Below are 21,695 nucleotides of genomic sequence, written 5' to 3'. Positions count from 1 at the left end.
AAACACTTAGTAAGCAATTTGAAAGCTTTAGCATGACTCGTGAAGAAGAGGAAGAAATGGAACCTGATATATCAAAATTACAAGACCAAGTACAACAAATTTCACTCTCACTAAAGGTAAATGAAGCCAAGATGAATGGCGCGGGAGCTAATATGAATGGCATGCAAGTTAAGATGGATGGCGTGGAAGCTAAGATGAATGGCATGGACGCTAAGATGAATGGCATGGATGATAAGATGGAAGAATTGAAGATAAATTTGAATAAGTTGCTACACTAAATGGTCACTAATGGTGAAAAGGTAGTTAAGGAAACTCATGACGAGAACAAAAGAAATGTTAATCATGATTTCATAAACGCTAATGTTGGATTGAAGACCCACTATGTTCCAAAAATCGATATGAGGAAGTTTGATGGCAAGGATCCCGGAACATGGATACTACAGATAGAGCTATTTTTTGATCTCCATAATGTGCAAAACACACAAAAGGTACGTGTTGCAACTTTATATTTGGAACCAAATCAGTTTGTATGGTATCGATGGCTTTGCTCTCGTAAACAAATTGTTACTTGGGCAATTTTTACAGAATAAATGATAGCACATTATGAGGATACAAAAAGCAACCACTTTTTTAGCCAATTGATAAATCTCAAACAAAAGGGTTCAATGATGGAGCACATTGAGGACTTCCAAAAATTGAATGTAAGGGTAAAAGATATTCTAAAGGAGCATAGGATTGATGTGTTCATAGGGACTTTAAAGGATAATATCCAACATGAGGTTCGCCTTTGGGAACCTGATTCATTGGAGAAGGCATTTAGGTTAGCAAGAAAAATGGAAAGCAAAATTATGGCAACTAGGAAGCCTACTACTCACAACTATAAAGATGGAAGTGTTGTTGCCCCTAGCCTTCTACAACCTACAAGGTTGACACCACAACAATTGGAAGAAAAAAGAGCAAAAGAGCTTTGTTACAGTTGTGATAGCAAATACACTAAAGGTCATAAGTGTGCTGAGAAGAAATTATTTTACATAGATTGTGAAGAGGAGGAAGAAAAAGAACAAGAAATGTCAAAAGAAGAGGATATATTCCAGGAACAAACCCTAGATAAAGAAGAAATGAATCTGACCATATCTTGTAATGCATTGGCTGAAATTACCACTACTCAAACTATCAAGATAAAATGACATATCAAGAAGAAAAAGGTAATAGTGTTGATTGATTCGGGAAGTACCCCTAATTTTATTCATTGTAAGATAGCAAAGGAGTTGAATTGCTTCCTATATCCAGCACCAGAGTGTCAAGTGATGGTTGCAAGTGGAGGAACCATAAATTGCTCGAGAAAGTGCCATAATATCAAGCTATCCATGGGAGAATATGTATTGAATAGCCCAATGCTTTCCATTCCAATGGGTGGTGCTGATGTTGTACTAGGAGTCCAATGGCTACAATCCTTGAGTACAATAACTTTTAATTTTCAAGAACTTTTCATGAAATTTTGTGCGGAAGGAAAGGAAGTTGAATTAAGGGGTATTGCAGGGAAACCGTGAAAGATAATCAGCTCTAACGATATGACAAAGTTTCTAAAGAAGGAACAACGAGGTGTAATTGCACAATTATGTTCGCTAGAGGTTCCCACATCGAAATCATCTATTTCTCCAGATCTCCAAAAAGTCTTGGATAATCATTCCAAGGTATTTGAGACTCCCAAAGGTCTCCCACCTATTCGTGATCATGATCATGATATTCCTTTGATTCCAGGTAGTGTTCCTCTAAACATCAGGCCGTATAGATATCCCTATGCCCAAAATAGTGAAACTGAACGTATGGTTGCAGAAATGCTAGAGGCTAGTATAATTCAACCTAGTCAAAGTTCTTTCTCTGCTCCAGTAGTATTGGTGCACAAGAAGGATGGATAATGGTGCATGTGTCTGAATTATAGGGAGCTCAACAAGCTCACTATTAAAGGTAAATTTCCCATTCCTGTCATCGATGAGTTATTGGATGAATCTTATGGATCAATTTACTTTACCAAGTTGGATCTTCATTCAGGATATCATCAAATCAGAATGAAGACTGAAGACATTCCGAAAACAACATTTAGAACTCATGAGTGTCATTATGAATTTTTGGTCATGCCTTTTGGCCTTACCAATGCACCTTCTACATTTCAAGGTTTGATGAATTCCATTTTCAAAGCCTTAGAAAATTTGTGTTAGTATTTTTTGATGATATACTAATCTACAGCAAGTCTTGGAAGGATCATGTTGAACATGTTGATAGGGTGCTCAAACTATTGGAGGAGAAACAATTATATGCAAAAAGCTCCGAATGTTTCTTTGGAGTACAAGAGGTGGAATATTTGGGTCATATTGTATCTCATGAAGGTGTTAAGGTAGACCCTAGCAAAATTAAAGCCATTAAGGAATGGAAAATCCCCACATCCATAAAGCATTTGCGAGGATTTCTCAGGTTGACAGGGTATTATTGCAAGTTTGTTAAGAGTTATGGGAGAATAGCAACACCTCTAACAACATTATTGAAGAAAGATGCATTTTCATGGACTCCAGAAGCAACAAAGGCCTTCGAACATCTTAAAGAGGCAATGTGCCAAGCACCGGTCTTAGCTACGTCGGACTTCACAAAAACCTTTATTGTGGAATGTGATGCTTCAGGAAATGGAATTGGTGCTGGTTTAATGCAAGATGAAAGACCGATTGCTTTCGAAAGTCGTCCAATAAAGGGAAAGTATTTACACAAAGCTATTTATGAGAAGGAAATGTTGGCAACATTGCATGCACTTAAGAAATGCCGACCCTACCTAATGGGAAGACACTTCAAGGTAAAAACGGATCATGATAGTCTTAAATACTTTTTAGAACAAAGATTATCCTTTGAAGAGCAACAAAAATGGGTCACAAAGATGTTGAGTTATGACTTTGAAATCATCTACAAAAAAGGGAAGCAAAATGTTGTGGTAGATGCACTCTCAAGAAAGGATGAGGATGTGGAAGCATTGTTGTGCGCCATTTCTATTATCCTACCAGATTGGATAAATGAAGCAAGGGAGGAATGGAAGAATGACGAAGAAGTGTGGGCACTCATTGGAAAGTTACAACAAGATCCCAATACATCTGATACATTTAGCTGGAAAAATGATTTGTTATGGTACAAAAATCGTTTATACCTATGTAAGAATCCCAACTCAAACAAAAGATTCTTATGGAATTGCACACTTCTCCCTTAGGAGGGCACTCAGGATTTTTAAAAACTTACCACAGGGTTAAGAAAGAATTTTTTTGGGATGGCCTTAAATCGGATATTCAAAAGTTTGTGGCGGAGTGTTTGGTTTGCCAACAAAATAAAGTTGAAACAATTAAGACCCCAAGTCTATTACAACCTTTATCTATTCCAAGCCAACGTTAGGAGGAGGTTTCAATGGATTTTATTACAGGTTTATCCAAGTCCGAAGGAAAGAGTGTCATCATGGTGGTAGTTGACAGACTTACCATGTATGCACATTTTTGTGCATTATCACATCCATTTAAAGCCAGTACAGTTTCCACTACATTTATGGAAACAATTCAAAAGCTACATGGAAACCCAAAGATTATTGTAAGCGACAGAGATCCCATTTTCACTGGAAATTTTTGGACAAAATTATTTTCTTGTCTCGGTACTCAGTTAGCTCATAGCTCATCTTATCATCCTTAATCTGATGGTCAAACTGAGAGAGTCAACAGATACAATGTTTGGAAGGATATCTTCGTTGCTTTGTATCTGATAAACAGATAAAATGGGTCAAATGGTTGCCTCTGGCTTAATGGTGGTATAACACTTCCATCCATACCGCAGCAAAAATGACCCCATTTATGGCACTTTATGGATATCATCCACCATCCATCACACCATATTTAAGAGAAAATTCTAAGGTTCAAGCAGCGGAACTGTTGACACCTAATCCTCAGCGGTTGGGTGTACCCGGAATGTGAACAATCATTAAGAAGATGAACTAATCAGTCACATTCATGTATATAAACAATAGCTACCTAATGAAATACACCAATCAGTTTTTCTGAATTGTTCTGCCAAGTCTGGAGTTACTCCTGGTCTGACATGGTATCAGAGCCAGTCCTAAGAATAGTCGTAACTCCTTTTCTCTGCGCATGAATACCTGAGCGCTGCCTCTGTCCTGCGTTTCATTCTCTGCGCATGAATACCTGAGCGCTGCCTCTGTCCTGCGTTTCATTCTCTGCGCATGAATACCTGAGCGCTACCTCTGTCCTGCGTGTCATTGGGTCTCTGCGCATCGGTTAAAAGTCATTAATTGTCCTGCATGTCATTGATTCTCTGCGCATCGGTTAAAAGTCATTGATTGTCTTGCGGCCTGTTCTCGCTCTCCTCCCTCTCCGTCTGCCGCCTCCTGCCCCTCGACCCCCTCGTTGATTGGATCCAAAATAGCGCCCTCCCCGGGTCGGCTCGGGCTGACAGGTGCTTTGATCAACGAACTTCCCTGCTTCATTCCACGTTCCGGCGGGAGCTTCAGTGGTCCTCCTTTGGATGGACTGGCTATTATAGACGACGCGGGATCGGAAATAGGGAGAGAAGGCGAAGAATCTCGATTCAGGACAGGAGACCTAGTATGGGGAACGAAGTGTTCCAACACTTCTTCACCAAGTTCATTTAAATTTTCATGTTCCTCTACATGGGAACTGGCGGTCTTTGCGTTTCTGTCGGCTACATCTCTATTTTCTTCCCGGGAATCGACCTGCTGTTCTACTTCGTGTCTAGTAGTATCTGCACCCGCGTTATTCATCTCCTCTTCCGCATGCTCTATATTGGCTTCTCCAGCCCCGTCGAAGGTTTCCAAAAGCTGATCCATGTTGGCTGCAACCATTTCGTCTTCTAAGAAATCGGCTTCTTTCGGTATTTGGTCCATGACAGAGAATCCTTTAGCTACCTTTAGCTACATCTTGTGCTTTTCTTGACAGAGAATCCGCTTCCGTATTCTGGTTCTCTACACCAGGGAAGTCAAGAGCAGAGGTGGTAAGCCTCTGCCTGAGGTGTTGCGACTTGGACATCCTCAATATACGCGCCTCAGCTGTATCCATTCATTTGATCTCTGTTTCTGTGTATATAACCCTCGGCGATGTCGACACAGGGTCAGGTCATCGCATGCAAAGCTGCTGTTGCATGTTGGTGAGGGTGTTACTGAGGTTCAACCATAGAGAGAGGGCTCGGATAGGTCCGCATAAAGATATTGTATGTGACTCATAAAGATGATATTATTGTATGCATTATCATCTATGTATTTGAAACGAGTTATTAGCTGTCAGCTGTATAGACATTGAATATTATAGTACGCAATATCATCTATGCCACACAGATGCTTATACTTGGAGCGGAAAGGATCCAGAGGGTCGTTTTCCATGCATTCTTGGACACGAAGCTGCTGGGATAGTTGAAAGTGTTGAGTATTGTGCAGTATCATTCAAAACATTTATATCATTCAAAGCATTTATATATTGCGCTGCTTTCAAAGTAATATTACATGATACATTGATATATTGAAGTGATATATTAATACATTGAAGTGATATATTGAAGTGATCCCTTGAGCGTTTTTTAAAAACATAGTAGTATTGCATGATATATTGAAGTGATATGAAATGTTTCTAGCAAACATTAGAGGGATTTGAAGGCTGTAACGCAAGGAAATTTTTTTTTATCAGCAGAAGTAATTTTTTTTTACAGAATGCATTCAATCATCTCTATGGTAGGGATAGTTCTCACTGGCAAGGAGAACTATCCTGAATGGTCCCGGATGATCAAACACACCCTCATCTTCAATGAGTTGTAGAAGGGAGTGTGTGTCGGAGAAGGAGACAATGACCCAGTACAACCTACATCAGACAAAGAGCTCGTCATTTGGGATAACAAGAACAACAAAGCATATGCATTAATCGCAGCATCTGTAAATGAAGAAGTAAGTCACCATATTTCATCATATTCAACTGCCTTTGAAGCTCTACAAAAACTCAAAGAACTCTATGACTCACATTCTGCACTTGAAGTTGTTCAGCTCATGATTAAACTCTTCACCCTTGAACTGAAAAATAATGATCCTCTTGCTCTTGCATCTGAAGTTAAATCCATAATGCATGATATCAAATCCACTAAGGTTGAGCTGGATATCCCTCTTATTGCTTTTCTCAAGGCACTCTATCCTACTTACTCCAATTATCTTGAGTCTTTACAAGCAAATGGAAATCTTAAAGATATAAGCTTTGACTCTCTTGTGAAAAAGTTTGCTGAAAGAGAGAAAGCCTTTGGAAAGAAGACAGTCCCTGAATCTTCTGAAGAGACTATTTGCCTTGCTCATAAAGAAAAGCATCCTGCTCAAGATTCTACAAGAGGAAGAGGTGGACGAAGAGGAAGAGGAAGATACTTCAAAGGCAGGGGGGGCAGACTTTCTCAAGGAGAAAAGGCAGATCTGCGTTGCATTCGCTGCAAACGAAATGGATCACATGATGCTTCTACATGCAAACTACCATGGGACAAAATTGAGCAGAGAAGAAACCAGCAGAAAGGTAAAACTGATGATACAGACAAAGGTAAAGCACCTGAATCCGCTCACTATATTGAGGCACAATGTAACATTGGAGTAAATGAAGATTTGTTTAATGCTTCACTTGCTTCTTCGAAAAATGATTGGTTGCTTGATTCAGGAGCAACCTGTCATATGACTCATAGGAAAGATTTTTTTGAAGATTTCACTGACAATGTTGATGGAGCAGTATACTTTGCAGATCAGTCAAAAATCAAGCCATCAGGGCTTGGCACAATCAGGCTTAAACTGCCTGGTCTTCCAGACTTTCTTCTGGAACATGTTCTCTATCTCCCACAGCTCAAGAGAAACTTGCTGTCCTCGGTCCACATCCACCAGCAAGGTCACTCCATTCATATGTTTGATGGCAAGCTTGAGGTAAGAAAAGCTTCTGACCACTCACTTGTCATGAGGGGAATAGAAGAAGGAAGGCTTCTCAAACTGCAAGGAACCTCTGCTCATGCACAACATTTCTCATATATTTCTCATCATGAAGAAGGTACACTTCCATCAAGTTTATTATGGCATGCTAGATTTGGACATTTAAACTATGACAGTCTCCGCTTATTGAAGAAAAATGGTGTTGCTGGTTTGCCTACAATTCCTAGAAAACATAAGCAATGTGATGCTTGCATTCTAGGAAAGCATAGCAAACAGTCTTTTCATGATTCACATTCAAGAGCACATAGGAAGCTTGAACTCATTCATTCAGATTTATGTGGTCCAATGCCTATTCCTTCTGCAAATGGAAATAAATATATCATGACATTTATTGATGATTACACCAGAATGTGTTGGGTTTATTTATTGAAGAACAAATCTGATGCTTTTCAAACATTCAAGAATTTTCATAAATGGATTGAAAATGATGCACAATCTCATATTGGGTCTATTCGCACTGATAATGGAAAAGAATACACATCAAATGAATTTGAACACTATCTTCGCCAACATGGGATTAAACATCAAACAACTGTGCCTTATAATCCTCAACAGAATGGTGTAGTTGAAAGAATGAACAAAACAATCTTGAATATGGTACGATCCATGCTTTTCTTCAAAAATGTAAAGATAATGTTTTGGGCTGATGCTGTTCTATGTGCTGCATATATAAAGAATAGATGCCCATCTAGTGCTATAAGAAACAAGACTCCTTATGAATTGTGGTATGGACATATTCTTTCGGTAAAACATCTCAGGATCTTTGGTTCCACCTGTTATGCTTTAATACCAAAGGTACATAGAAACAAACTTGGTGCTAGAAGTCGTAAGTGTATCTTCCTGGGGTATTCAAACACATCTAAAGCATACCGCCTCTATGATGAAGTAAATAAAAAGTTTGTTTTATCTAGAGATGTCATTTTTCTCGAATCATCCAAATCTGACAATGTTGTTGAGCGGCAACTTGATCGCTTGGATAGATTCGCAAAAACAAAATCATTTCAAGAATTTGATAATCAGATTCCACATCTTGAAGGGGGGATTCCTATACTAGAACAACATGTGGAATCTTCTTCTGAAGAATAATCTCCTCTGCATGAAACTCGAACAACGGATGATGCTTTAAGTGATGTAATTGATAGAATTGGGAGACTCAATCTTGATTCAGTCCCAACTCAATCAACAGAGCAGCTTGGACCATCTCAGAAAGGTCCCCCAAAGTGGCTGACAAAGACACTTGAAAGTGTTCATCCTGATGAAATTGGAAAAACAGGAACTAGAAATACAAATCGACAAGATGGAGGTGATGTAGATGACTCTAATTCACCTGTTGATATGGATGTTACTTATGATTGTGAATTGAACTTGTCTACAGATTTTGAACCAACTTCCTTCAAAGAAGCTGCTTCTCATGATGAATGGAAAGAAGCAATGAAAAAGTAGTATGATGCCCTCATAAAGAATGGCACTTGGAAGCTGGTTGACCCTCCATTTGGAACCAAACCAATTGGCTGCAAGTGGGTCTACAAGAACAAATACAAATCTGATGGCTCACTTGACAAGCACAAAGCTAGGCTTGTGGCAAAAGGTTTTGCACAGAAGGAAGGGGTCGATTATGAGGAAACTTTTGCCCCCACAGCAAAATGGGCCACCATTCGGACACTCTTTGCACTAGCTGCTCAGAACGGTTGGAAAGTCCATCAAATGGATGTAAAAACTGCATTCTTGAATGGAGATCTAAAAGAGAATGTTTTTATGTCCTAGCCTGAAGGATTTGCTGTGAAAGGACATGAACATAAAGTATGCAAACTTGTGAAGTCCTTGTATGGCCTCAAACAAGCACCACGAGCCTGGTATGAAAAATTAATTGAGCATCTTCTGAAACTCAACTTCAATCATTTTGATCTTGATGATGCAACTTTATTTGTCAAGAAAGTTGGCAAAACAGTTGTATATCTTGTGGTATATGTAGATGATATTTTAATGACAGGGAACAATGAAAGCTATGTTGCATCCATAAAGAAAGAATTAGGAAATTTTTTTGAAATGACTGATTTGGGCTATGTTCATTACTATCTTGGCATTGAAGTAACCCAACATCTAAAGTCCATATTTCTTTCTCAAAAGAAATACATTGGAGATTTGTTAAACAGATTTGGCATGACAGAGTGCAATCCTCTTTCTACTCCAATGGAACAAAACTTAAAGCTCACATCTATTGAAGGAAAAGAATTTGAGGATGCAACAAAGTATAGACAACTTGTAGGAAGTCTCATCTACCTCACTACTACCAGACCAGACATTTCATTTACTGTTGGAATCCTCTCCAGGTTTATGCAAAAGCCTTGTGAGGGACATTGGTCTGCTGCAAAAAGAGTTCTAAGGTACTTGAAGGGAACTCAAGACCTTGGAATCAAGTATACACAGGTGGACGACTTCAGCTTGATTGGATACTCTGATTCAGACTTCGATGGAGACAAAGAAACTGGGGTATCTACTTCAGGATATGCTATGAGTCTTGGATCAGGAGCTGTCTCCTGGAGATCACGCAAACAATCAGTTCCAGCAGATTCCACAACAGAAGCAGAATACGTGGCAGCAGCTGAAGCAACGAAAGAAATTGTGTGGCTCAAGAAAATTCTTGAAGATTTGCAGGTAAAACAAGTACAATCAACTCCACTCATGATTGATAACACCTCTGCAATAAAGTTGGCCAAGAACCCAAAGTTCCATGATCGTACTAAGCACATCAATACTAAATATCATCTGATCCGACATCATGTTGAGGCCAAAACAATCCATCTCCATCATTGTTCCACAAATGAGCAAATTGGAGACATCTTCACCAAAGCGCTTGGAAGAGAAAAGCTTGAAAGATTCAGAACGATGCTTGGACTCACCAACATCCCTTCAGATTAGGGGGGGAATTGTTGACACCTAATCCTCAGCGGTTGGGTGTATCCGGAATGTGAACAGTCATCAAGAAGATGAACTGATTAGTCACATTCATGTATATAAAAAATAGCTACCTAATGAAATACACCAATCAGTTTTTCTGAATTGTTTTGCCAAGTCTGGAGTTACTCCTGGTCTGACAGGAACATCACATCAAGCATCAACAACAAGTTCTCCAACTCTTAAAGGATAACCTCACGTTGGCGCAGAATAGAATGAAACAACAAGTAGATCAACATCGCAGCGAAAGAAGTTTTGATGTAGGTGATTGGGTATTCCTACGGCTACAACCATATAACAAATGTCCCTCAAGCAAGCTAAGAAGGATAATAAATTATCACCAAAGTATTATGGTCCGTACAAGGTGTTGCAAAAGATTGGTACTATGGCATACAAATTGGATCTTCCTGCAGCTTCCCAAGTGCACCTAGTTTTCCATGTTTCATGTTTAAAGAAAGTTATAGGTGACAAGCTCCCAGTTCAAACAATATTGCCAGAACTTGACGAGGAAGGAAAAATCATATTGGAACCGGAAGCAGTCATAGAAAGAACTCGACAACGACGAAATCGATCAATTTCGGAGTATCTCATCAAGTGGAAGAACTTATCCACTGAAGATTCCACATGGGAGGATGAGAATTTTATACAGAAGCATCTAGAACTACTCAAGCGTTGAGGACAACGCTTTTCGGAAGGAGAGGGGCATGTTAGGCCCCTATAATACTAGTGATTCCCCCTTTACTATTGTCATTGTATCCCCTATTGTTATTATTGTGCCCCTATTGTCCCCATAGTGTTATTAGTATGCCCCATTGAAACCCACTATTGTTATTTTTGTGCCCTTATGTTATTATTGTTATGTCGTTTTGATTATATTGTAACCCCTTAGACTCCTATATATAGAAGGGAGGTTTAGTCATTTGTATCATCCAAGAATTGTTTATTTGTGTAATGTAAAGGAGGTTGCCCCCTCGAAGAGGCTGAATTCTAAGGCGTTGATCTATATTTTCTATCTTTTTGTGAGTTGATTTCCTAACACTTCGACTTTCCTCCTTCTCTCCAGCGCTGGGCTCTTCTGTCTTTGCTCTCTTGCTTCACATGCACTCTAATACCATGTGAAAATTTGGAAACCCAAATTTCTACTGCAGCAACTGATTAAGTTTCTTCTATTTGTTAAATTATTGAACAAATTATTTACTGCATCCTACAACAAATATCGAAACTAATACACTGCAACCTTCACCAATTAAATTAAATGCGGAAACAAGAAACTGAGCAAGAAAGAAATACACAACACATGACACCGTTATTTTTGGACAAATGTCCCTGGAAAAACCCAATGCAGGAAAACCGATGCAGCAGCTGAGGGTTTGTATTATTAAGCAGTAGTTTTCTGAATACAATCTTTGGATGCCTTGCTGGCTATCCAATACAGAGAATCTGACTGGCAGAAGATTAGTGAGAAATACCTCACACTATCACTGGCGATCCGACACTGATCCAGGCCCTGGATGGCTAGCCCCACGCTGGCTCTGCGCAACTACTGCATCAGCCTACGCAGTTCTGCGTCAACCTCTCTGGGGATCTGCGTCACCTCTTCCCGGATCTCCTGCTGTCTGGAGCTTCGTTCCTCTGTCTCTCTGGTCTCACACCCAGCTTCTGACTCAAGAACTCGACTTCCCAACTGAATTTCAGACTCCCTCTGAAGCTCTGTGCTGCCTCTGCATGAGCTTATGTTGCGCAACGTAGCCTTTGCGCTGCCTCTTCCAGATCTCTCTGCCTCCTCTGCGATGTATTCTCGGATCAGTAAATCTCCCTCCGGAACTATCCCTGCCTGTCACTGCAAGAAATCTCCTCAATCAATTCTCTAGCAACTGCTGCACTGCCCTCTATGAGAAATTCAATCTCTTGATCTCTCTCCGATGTATTTTCCAAATGCCCATCGAAATCCTTCTTATAATCCTTCAATTGAGTAATCAACGGCCCAGATTAGATTTTAATCAATGACTCAGATCATTTGGACTCGATCTTCGTCTTCTTCTAGAAGTTTCACCCTTAGTTTGATTAATACTCTTTAATTATTTTAATTTTCTAAGTTTAGACTTAGGCACTCATTAAAAATAATTAATTATTTAATAAAATTGTCTCTGGGTGAAATTTCCCAAAATGATTTCTGAGTATTGTGGAATACATGTGACCAGGCCTCCCTGCAAATTTTGAGGCTAAGACACATCCGATGCTACTAGAAATTAACACTCTAGTCAAGAATAATCTTAGTGGCAACAATAACAAAGGACTAAAAAGTGTCAAAGGATGAGGAGAATGTAGCCCTTGCGTCAAAGGGAAAGGCAAAGGAAGGTCCCAGTCAAGGACAAGGCTCACAAGGAGGAGAAAAGAAGAAAAAGGATTTGTTGAAGATCAAATGTTTTAGTTGTGGTGAGTTCAGTCACTACAACACTCAGTGTCCTTAGAGGAAGAAGGACAAGAAGGAGAAGCAGGAGTAGGAAACAACTTTGGCAAAGATCGTCAATTTGTCTTCTAGATTGGAGGATGAATTCACATTATATGCAGCTATACCTCTAGGAGAGAAGTGGGGTGACATTGAACTCTAGTCACCAGAGTTGTAGAGTTTTGGGCAGGGTCCAAGGAGGATAGCATTGCACAGGTGTTTCCTCATGGATCATTACCCTTGCTACAAGGGCCCACAGTATTTAGTAGCAGTTGGATCAGTGTCAAAATGGCTCAATCAGTTCTTAAGGGACAATTGCAGTACTAGTAGCAGTGAGATGCTGAGGGGCGTAGTGCAATTTTAGCACAGACAGTTACTCAGTGGATAAAGCAGAGGCTAGTAGCAGCCAGAGACTTAGGAGATGGTTGTAGAGTCATTAGAGAGACATAGTTGATTTTGAGTTTAGTTTTTAGTTGCAATAGTTGCAACAACAGCAACAACATGAGAACAATTGCAGCACGATGCAGGGTTAGAAGCAGTATAGGGTGTACAGTGCAGTGTCAACAACAATGCAGATGCAAGGATTGCTTCAACTCAGAGTAGTAGATGAATCAGAGTTGTGCAGTAGTTGGTGGGCAGTGACAGATTGTCACAGTTGTTAGACATCGATAACATGTATGGGAGGATCTTATGAGATAGAGAGTATGGTAGAACACCTTTCTCGCTAAGAGGGAGTGGTAGTTTTGTAGCATTGGATAGGTGTTATAGCTAGGTTGCACGAAACGGGGAAACGCGAATATATATATATATATATATATATATATATATATATATATATATATATTAGGACATTTAAGAAATATGTGCAATCATAAAGCATATATGATACATTCTAATTTATTACATTATGATAAAATTGTCAATTGTCAATGCATAAACTATAAGTCTCTAAATTTACATCACATTTACTCATGAATGATCACATAATGAAAATAGAAATATCCAAAATCAGCCACGAGAAATTTCTAATTTCTTGTCTCGTGCTTGATTGGGAGTCTCCTCCTACATAGTCGAACGACCTTAGTGCTCTTGATTAAATACAAGTTTCATACCCTAGTATCCTACATGCTCTTGATTATTGGGAGTCTCCCCTGCATAGAGGGCTTGGTCATTTGATTAAATACAAGTTCCATACCCTAGTACATGATAAAATCCAATGGAAACATCGCAATCCCCCCAATCCTAAAATCTTGAAAAATAGATAAGTCTACTGGATTTTGAGTGAGATCTAAAATTCTACTTTCTCCATATGAAATCCAATGAGGGCGAAACCACTCTCAAACATCCTGAGTCATTTCATGGTAATGTTAAAAATTTAAGTAAAAGGCTTAAACATTACCATGAACTGCATATCAACACTAGGGCAAAAGTTCACTTTTATAACTTTAGACAGGCATCTAGAAACAACTAGAAGTCACTAGGATAACCTAAAAATAAATTAAAAAACAAATTAAATTAAAAAAAAACACAAGTAAAAAGCTGAAACGTGAGTCGTACGGCCCTGAAACACGTTTCAGGCCGTATTGGCCACGTTTCAGTTTCGTGAAACGTGGCAGTACGGCCTGAAACACGTTTCAGGGCCATACCACACGCGTTTCAGCATTTCGTACTCGTTTCTGTACGGAAACGCCCCCTTGCCCTACGTTTCCTACAACATAGTGCTATAGTCTCGACTTTGGTCAGAGAGGCTAAGGAACACAAGAAATCCAAAACCCAGAAAAAGTTTCAGGAGAAAACATCTAGAGATGGCTCAATTAAGTTAATTAGTCAATAATTAAATTCTTCCTAAGTCTAACTTAGGAAAAGTGATTAATTAACATAAATTAATTGAGAAAGGTGAGATTTTTCTAGAAACTCACATGGATTGACTCAGACATTATCTTAGCTGTTGATAAGGATTTAATCATGGTTGTTGGTGACCCAATGAGAGATTATAAGAGGTGGTCAATGGGGTTGGAGCAAGACACATCATAATAGCGAGTTTCCTTGGTAGATCGAGCTACTGAGTTGCAGAAGTCGAGTAGGGAGAAGAGTTCGAGCCAGAAGGAAGCAGAGCTGAGAGGGAGATGAGTAGCAAGATTCTGAAGGAATTTTCTAGTGCCAGAAGAGTCAACTGAGGGAGGTCGAAGTTATCCACAGGAGGCTTTGCAGGGGCTTGCGCAGAGACTAAGAGAGGCAATTTGATTCAACCCAGTAGGAGGTTGATTTAGTTGTTGATAGCCAATAATTTTTTCTATAGGGCCAGTGAATTTATCTCAGAGGTAGAGGCAAAGGCAGTCAGATACGAGCACACAGAGGCAGTTCCAGATAGTGCGAAATTCAGCCTGCACAGAGGTTGATGCAGAGCTGAGTTGGAGCTAATTGTGGGGTCAGATCAGGTTGGGATTGCTTGTGGAGAAGGGTAAAATTCCCTCAATAATTTTGCCAGTATTTTCCTTGGAGAGGATTTCCAGTTTGGCATCCATTTTGTTGTACTCAGATTTGCTGCTGCATAATAATAATAAAAACCTCATCTGCTGCACTGGTTTCCTCGCATTGGGTTTTTCCAGGGACATTTGTCCAAAAATAACTGTGTCAATTTTATTGTGTGTGTGCTAGCATTTTCTCAGTTTCCAGCATTTTGAAGAAAACTAATACACTAATAATACACTCAATAAAATAAATAGTAGAAATATAGAAAAACCAGACATGGCGGAAAAGGCCTCAGCCTTACAACATTCCTCACATTCTCATTATTAATCAATCCAATGTACAAAAAATGATAATAGTACAAATAAATACATGAGGAAGTTGGTCTCAAGATAGTACGTCTATCTTCGACACTATGGTTGAGAAATTATCTCAACAACACACTAATCTAGGAGCCTAACTAGTTGGAGAGAAGCTCTCAACCAACTAAGCCTAAATTGACTCCTAACCATGAGGAACAAACTCAATCTAGAAAAGTAGGATTAAATCCTAACTTTCATGATTTTAATTAATTTAATTATTTGGACTTAGAATTGTTTTTAATGTGAGAGTGAGGCTAACACATTTTATTTTCCATAGCACTTTTATGGTGAAAATTGTAGTTGTGATTTTATTTGTTATTTTCCGCAGCAAATAAACTACACTTAATTTTAATCAATTAGAAGAATAATTTCTATTTGCTACAATAGTTTAAAAATTTCACATGTAACCCTAATCTACCTTTTGTCCACTCAAAAATTAAACTTGTGTAGGGGCTTTAAGTTATAAACTTAAAGAGGTAGATCTCATTTAAATAGAGAGTCACTTATTTCATTTCTTCATCATCACTTGTGGAGAACTCAACATCACTTAGAGATTTCGACCTAGCTATTGTACTCTGTTACTTTGACAGCGTGTGATCTTATGTGGATATCTGGCTATTGGAAACTAGTGCTTTATGTGGAGAGGTCATTTTGGGATAAGTTCTTGGATACCTTGTGAGCACTTTTTAATGAATATCTTTAATGATTATTGCATGGTGCATCTAATGAATATTACTAGGATTTCTATGTTTCATGTCTAATGCTTATGTTTATATGATATAATTGGTGAATTTTTTCATGCTTTAATTTGTATCCTTGGACTCCTTGGAGAACCTCCTAGAGAACTTTTCTCTAGCCAAGTTGTCCATTCATAAAGTGATAGTTAGGGTTAGCAAGTGAATATCTAGGGTTTTCCCCCTTACTCCATTCACGAATTTGATATTTCCATGGTTAAAATCCCAAGACTCCATCGATCAAGTAGATAGAAGGCATTGGCATCCATATTGATGGTCAAAAATCATAAAACTTCACCCTTTTTTTTTCTCATAAAATTTCAGCCCTTCAAGGCAAGCTGCTAGGGTTAGGGTTTGAGGCCAAATTCAATTAGGGCACGAGCATCAAGCTGGTTGGAAGTCATTCCACCTTTTGAGCCTTGAAACATCAAATTCTAGCAATTCACATGGTTGAAGGTGCTTCCTTAGGGCTAACATCATCAACACTAGGCAATCCTATTCCTCTTGGCCCTCTCAAAGTTTGCTTTGACAATTCTGTGGCACAAGCTTTGCGTTGATGTCAAGCCTCAATAGCGTGCAATATTACTTCAGTTGAGGAACACTTCTGCCTTGTATAAATCTATTACAATAACTTGAAGCGGACCATAAAACAACCTTGTGAGAAATCCAAATCGCATTGTCATTAAAGCTTGAGATCTGAAGCCTACGTGTTGATTTGAGGTATCATCGGATGTGCTCTAGCCACGAAACTTGGTTGAGAGGCTAAGGAACATGAGATTTCCAATACCCAGAAAGGGTTTGAGCAGATTTTAAATAGTTTGGGAGATATTAAAATAATTAATATTTTTAATGAAGTCCCTAAGTCTAAACTTAGGGAAAAAAAAATATTAATGTGAATTAATATAAAACTGTGTTATAATGGTCCAAAAGTCATGGATCAAGCCCGATCTAATCTTAGCCGTTGATTAGGGACTTAATCTCGACCGTTGATTTGTCAATGAGAAAAGTATAAGAGGAGGCTTGAGGGTCACTTGGAGAACACACTGGGGGAGACCAGTCAGTTCAGTTTCTGGAGCGGGGTTAACTGAGAAATTGAACCAATGGTTTGGTGAGTAGTCAGGAGGTAGCAAGTACGGAACATAGAGACGAGATCAACGCTGAGGCAGACGCAGGGCACTTCAGGCAGATGTAGAGGCCACAAGAGACTGCGCAGTCACTAACTGGGCTTGCGTGGGTGACACAAAGAGGTCCAGGGCTGACGCAGTCAAGCAGGGGTTAACGTAGAGGGTCTGAGAGCCACGTAGAGGTCAGCCGGGCTGACGTTGGGATTGGGAGAAGTGTTGGAGAATTTTTCTCTCTGTGGGTAAGCCAGTTTGGCACCCTGTTGTACTGAAGAATTGCTGAATAATAAATCCTCCCTTGCTGCACCGGTTTTCCCACATTGGGTTTTTCCGAGGACCGTTGTCCAAAATATCTGTGTCAATGTGTTGATTCTTGTGCATATGTTTGTTTCTGTATTACGGTGTGATATCTGCAGCAGTATTTATTTTAATGTTTATTAAAGTGATTTCATAAATAACTTATTGTTGAATAAGTAGGAAAAGTAAATCAGTTGCTGCAGTGATAGAATTTTCACACTACGTAATCCCAATTAAATTCTGTGGTTTGCACTAAAAAAGTATGTGAAGGGTAACTATAGTGATCTGCTGATGAAAACTCTGTCCAGAACTTGTAGTGGTCAAACTATCTGCCAGAGTTTGATTTGTTGCATAATAATTGGAGTTGAAAGGTGGCTAGTTTGTTGTGATGATTATAGCTTATTAAAAGTTGGAGCCATGTGATCCTGTCATATATATTAAATGATCTCTTGACTGTGGCATTATTCCGTGGAAGGAAACTGAGCCAGCTTGAAGGCTTATTAACTCAGAATTTGCTAAAGCCAAGACCTGTGCATTGACATTGCTAATGTGTTATCAGATATGAGCCTAGTTCCCTGGTTCAGCTGTAAAATGTTTTGAACAGTGACCTTGTTGACAGAGGCTGTTATAATCTTGATACTAGCCTAAGATTAATCCTTGTTGAGATGATAAGTTTGCAACAGTGTATGACTTGGTACTGATATAGCATCGACAGTGGCACTCTACAATGGCAACAACACTTCATAGTGAGCTTGACAGTATAGGGCTCTTAACGTGTTGCAGTCACCTCATAGCCTCTGTAATATCCAATATTGCTGATGGATTATATATATAGCACTGTCATAAGCACTTAAAATTGTAGCTATAATCACATTCCTTTATTGAAGATTAGGAGCATAACTCTAATCCATGTGCTGAAGGTCTGTATTGACTGTCACCACATTGTAATAGTAAGGGTTTCATGCTGAATACAACGGTGATCTGGAAGAGGGTCACATGATTGTTGCAACTAGGTTTATGTTGCAGAGATCAATCTTCAGTGATGAGCCTAAGGTGTAAAACTTCTCAATTGTCAGAGGATATCTAGGGCTTGGAGAAAGATTGCTCATCACTACTACACCTGGAGTTCGTAGTATTTGAAGTGCTGTGATGATGAAGGCAGAATGATGTGACTGTTTTTTGAAAACTGCATGAACAGTGAGCTTGTAGCAATCTCAAAATTGTAACATTATTATATGGAATGGTGTTTGGACAGAATGTATGGACAGTATTAGAAACCCTAGGCAGTCACTCCTAATGTGGCAGGGTGTATCATGACAGTATACTTGAAATACCATAACCTTGGCATAGTTGACAGTGCTTTTGTAACCCTTGATTGGACAGTGACTGGGGTGTTTGTAGCAGCAGCAGTGGTGATGGCAGCAGTGAGCAGCATATAGTGGCACCAGTGGATGTTAGCGCAGCAGTGAGAAGTGTGAAGTGCAGAGGTGGCTGTAGAATGTTGACAACAGTACAGTTGGAATTGAGGACAGGTTGAAACAGATGTGACAACGGTAGCAGCAAACACAGTGGTTGCAGACAGTAAGTATAGCGGCAGGTAGTGAGGACAGAAGAAAGAGAGAGTAGCAGCAGTGGCAGTTGAAGTGGGCAGCAGTTGTGGAGCAGCAGGGTTTTATTGATAGTAAAGGTGACTGAAGACTCCTGCAGGATTAGTCTGCATATCTTCAGACTTGGGAGTCTTGCACTTCCTTCCAGGTTTACCTGGTAAATGTACGTAACTGAGCTTATTGTTGAGCCATTCCTGTGTACTAGACATGTGATGGTTTTATGTGATGTTTATGCTCTGAGTAATCTGAATGTGTAGGAAAGATTAAAAATACTAATTGATAAGAAATACTGATTCACTCTGCTCTCAGTATTTCCAACAGGGATACCTCTTTAACTTGGTCTATTACACAGGTTGTTACTCTACAACAATGGGAGTCTAGGTCAATACATTAAACTCTTTTCAGCAACGTTTTGCAACAAGGATATAACTTGGTGTTTTGGGATATCATTAATAAAATTTAAGATTTAAAACAAGTGGCAAATGGCCTTACACTTGGATCAAGGATACTATGATGTAGGGTTAAGAACTATAATGTTGGATTCTGGTCAACAAATATCTCACAGTACCATGAGGAATATCACACTGCAAATCATATTTTTTTACTCACATTCAGTCTTTTATACTTCTTTCATGGTCATTGCTTTGTAGATAGACCTTTTGGATTTGTTTCAACTCAAAAAGGCTGTTTCTTTTGATTGCATTCACTAGGTACCTAATTGATAGTTTAGAGCTTCGTCTGTCTCCAGATTTTTGTGGAACACATCAGAAATATATATATATATTTTTGAAGTCTTGAGGTTTAGTTTACTAGCACGGTGTAGGCTTGATTTCCCAATGGATTTTCAATTTGCATTACATGCCCGTTAACTAATTATATTTGCAAATGACTTTGCTCTGTATTATCTGGTCCTTGAGAATGTTTTTGTAACCAGTTAAGCCTGTGTTATTTTTTCAGCTAGCTATTGTTATAGTTGTGTATGTTTTCTGGCAGTCCCTAGCATGATTTTTACTCCTTTATTAGCAACCAACTAGCCTGGTTAGATACTTCGAATCTCTATAGGGAACACTCTAGTACATATCATTCCAGATGCTTCAACAGCGTAAGAACACTGCACTACTGCTGAAGGAAAATAACTCCAAAATGTACCTGAAGATGCTTAAGGATGTTAGTTTCCCATACAGTGTTTCCTCTGGGACTGGAATCTTGTTCAAGTGTGCAAGGTTTCAGACTTACTACTTCCATTGAAGGGCATTATTACTTATTTAAAGACAAGAGGAAGGGATGAGTAATTGAGGTCAAGCTGTTAACTTTACTTCTCTTTTCTTGAGTCTAACAAGTGCTTGCTAACCATATGCACCTCGTGGAATTTTAGTGAGCCTATCCTATTCGTAGTAAATTCATCAACCAGATCCCATGGGTGTCTGATGATAATGTATACACACAGAGAGATCTTCCAGTATACTCTTCTTTTATAATGTCATTTTAGCAATGTAATGGTTAATTGATTGCCATGTTTGTTGTCACAGGCAGAAGTATTAGATTTGGACAGGACTGTCCTAGAGACGGTTGAAATGGCTGCGGAGAATTGGAGAGTTGATGATATAAAGGGCCTATTAGGTCGGTGCAACTTCAAGGCAGACATGCTAAATAGGAAGGTTGCTTTTCTCAGTGGCGGTGAAAAGGTACAGGAAAGCAGATGTGACTTTTAAGATTTTCTATTTGTTATAATGGACAGATTGATGCATTGGTCTCTATCTAGATGTTTACAGTGTGCACACTTGATTTTCTTTTTGGCTATGTTTTCTCCAGTTTAAGACGTTAAATATGGCTTATAAATACCAACTTTGTAATAAATAATAAATACATCCTGACCTAAATGATTCAGATTATCATATACTTCATTTGTAGAAAATAACTTGGTGAGCTGGTTTTTTATGTCAAATACCTGAGTTCTGAATGACTCTGTCCACCAGTCCTTGATCAGTCAATCTTGACTAGAAGGAACTGACTATTTGAAATGTATTACATTCTCTAGATTGAAATGTCTATATTTAGAATAACCTGTTTTATTAAGAGCATATTTTATAACTATTGTTAAGGTAGAAGAGTCTAAGAATTTATTAATTTTTTTCTTTCTTTATATTCTATTTTTTGAAAATGCACGTCATATTATATAACTGCACAGAACAGTACATCAAAGTATTCGAATCTATGAGTTAGGCTGCAATTATACAGATTACCCCTCCCAAAGTCCAGGAGTGCCAGCATATCTATCTTACCCCCAATTTCAAGATAGTCTATATATGTAGCAATAGCTTTAATCATAATGTGCCACGAATTATATCACATGAGGTTCTATAAATTAAATATGCATTATATTGAAATATGAATTGATGATTTACAAGCATCATTCTGATTATACGGCACCGGTCCCTGTGCTGATGCTAGGCCTCTCCGCCCAACATCCTCTGCACTGCTGCATCTTGTACTGCTGCCCATGGCTCTGCCACTGCTACTGCTACATCCATACGGAAGCTCCCTTTGCATCCGTGCTGCTGTTGGTTCTTTCTCCCAACACTGCATCTGCACTACAACCCCCTCTCATCATGCTACATCATGCTATTGCACTGCAACTCAGTTATTGAGAAGT

At 39.0% G+C, this 21,695-nt stretch overlaps 1 protein-coding gene across 2 annotated transcripts in view; it reads left to right on the top strand.

Annotated features, from left to right (window-relative positions):
* LOC149163626 (ABC transporter F family member 5-like) overlaps nucleotides 1-21,695 on the top strand; it is a 294,737-nt gene that overhangs the window by 141,099 nt on the left and 131,943 nt on the right. For both annotated transcript variants that reach the window (XM_089431790.1, XM_089431789.1), the window contains exon 5: nucleotides 20,572-20,727. In XM_089431790.1, coding sequence (XP_089287916.1) covers nucleotides 20,572-20,727 — 156 coding nt within the window. The remainder of the gene's footprint in view (nucleotides 1-20,571; nucleotides 20,728-21,695) is intronic.

The sequence above is a fragment of the Pinus tabuliformis genome, chromosome 5_1 (genome assembly GCF_031772625.1).
Source record: "Pinus tabuliformis cultivar Carrire ecotype Pingquan chromosome 5_1, CPIR1, whole genome shotgun sequence".
Taxonomy (NCBI): Eukaryota; Viridiplantae; Streptophyta; class Pinopsida; order Pinales; family Pinaceae; genus Pinus; species Pinus tabuliformis.
This window is presented reverse-complemented; position numbering and strand designations above follow the sequence as displayed.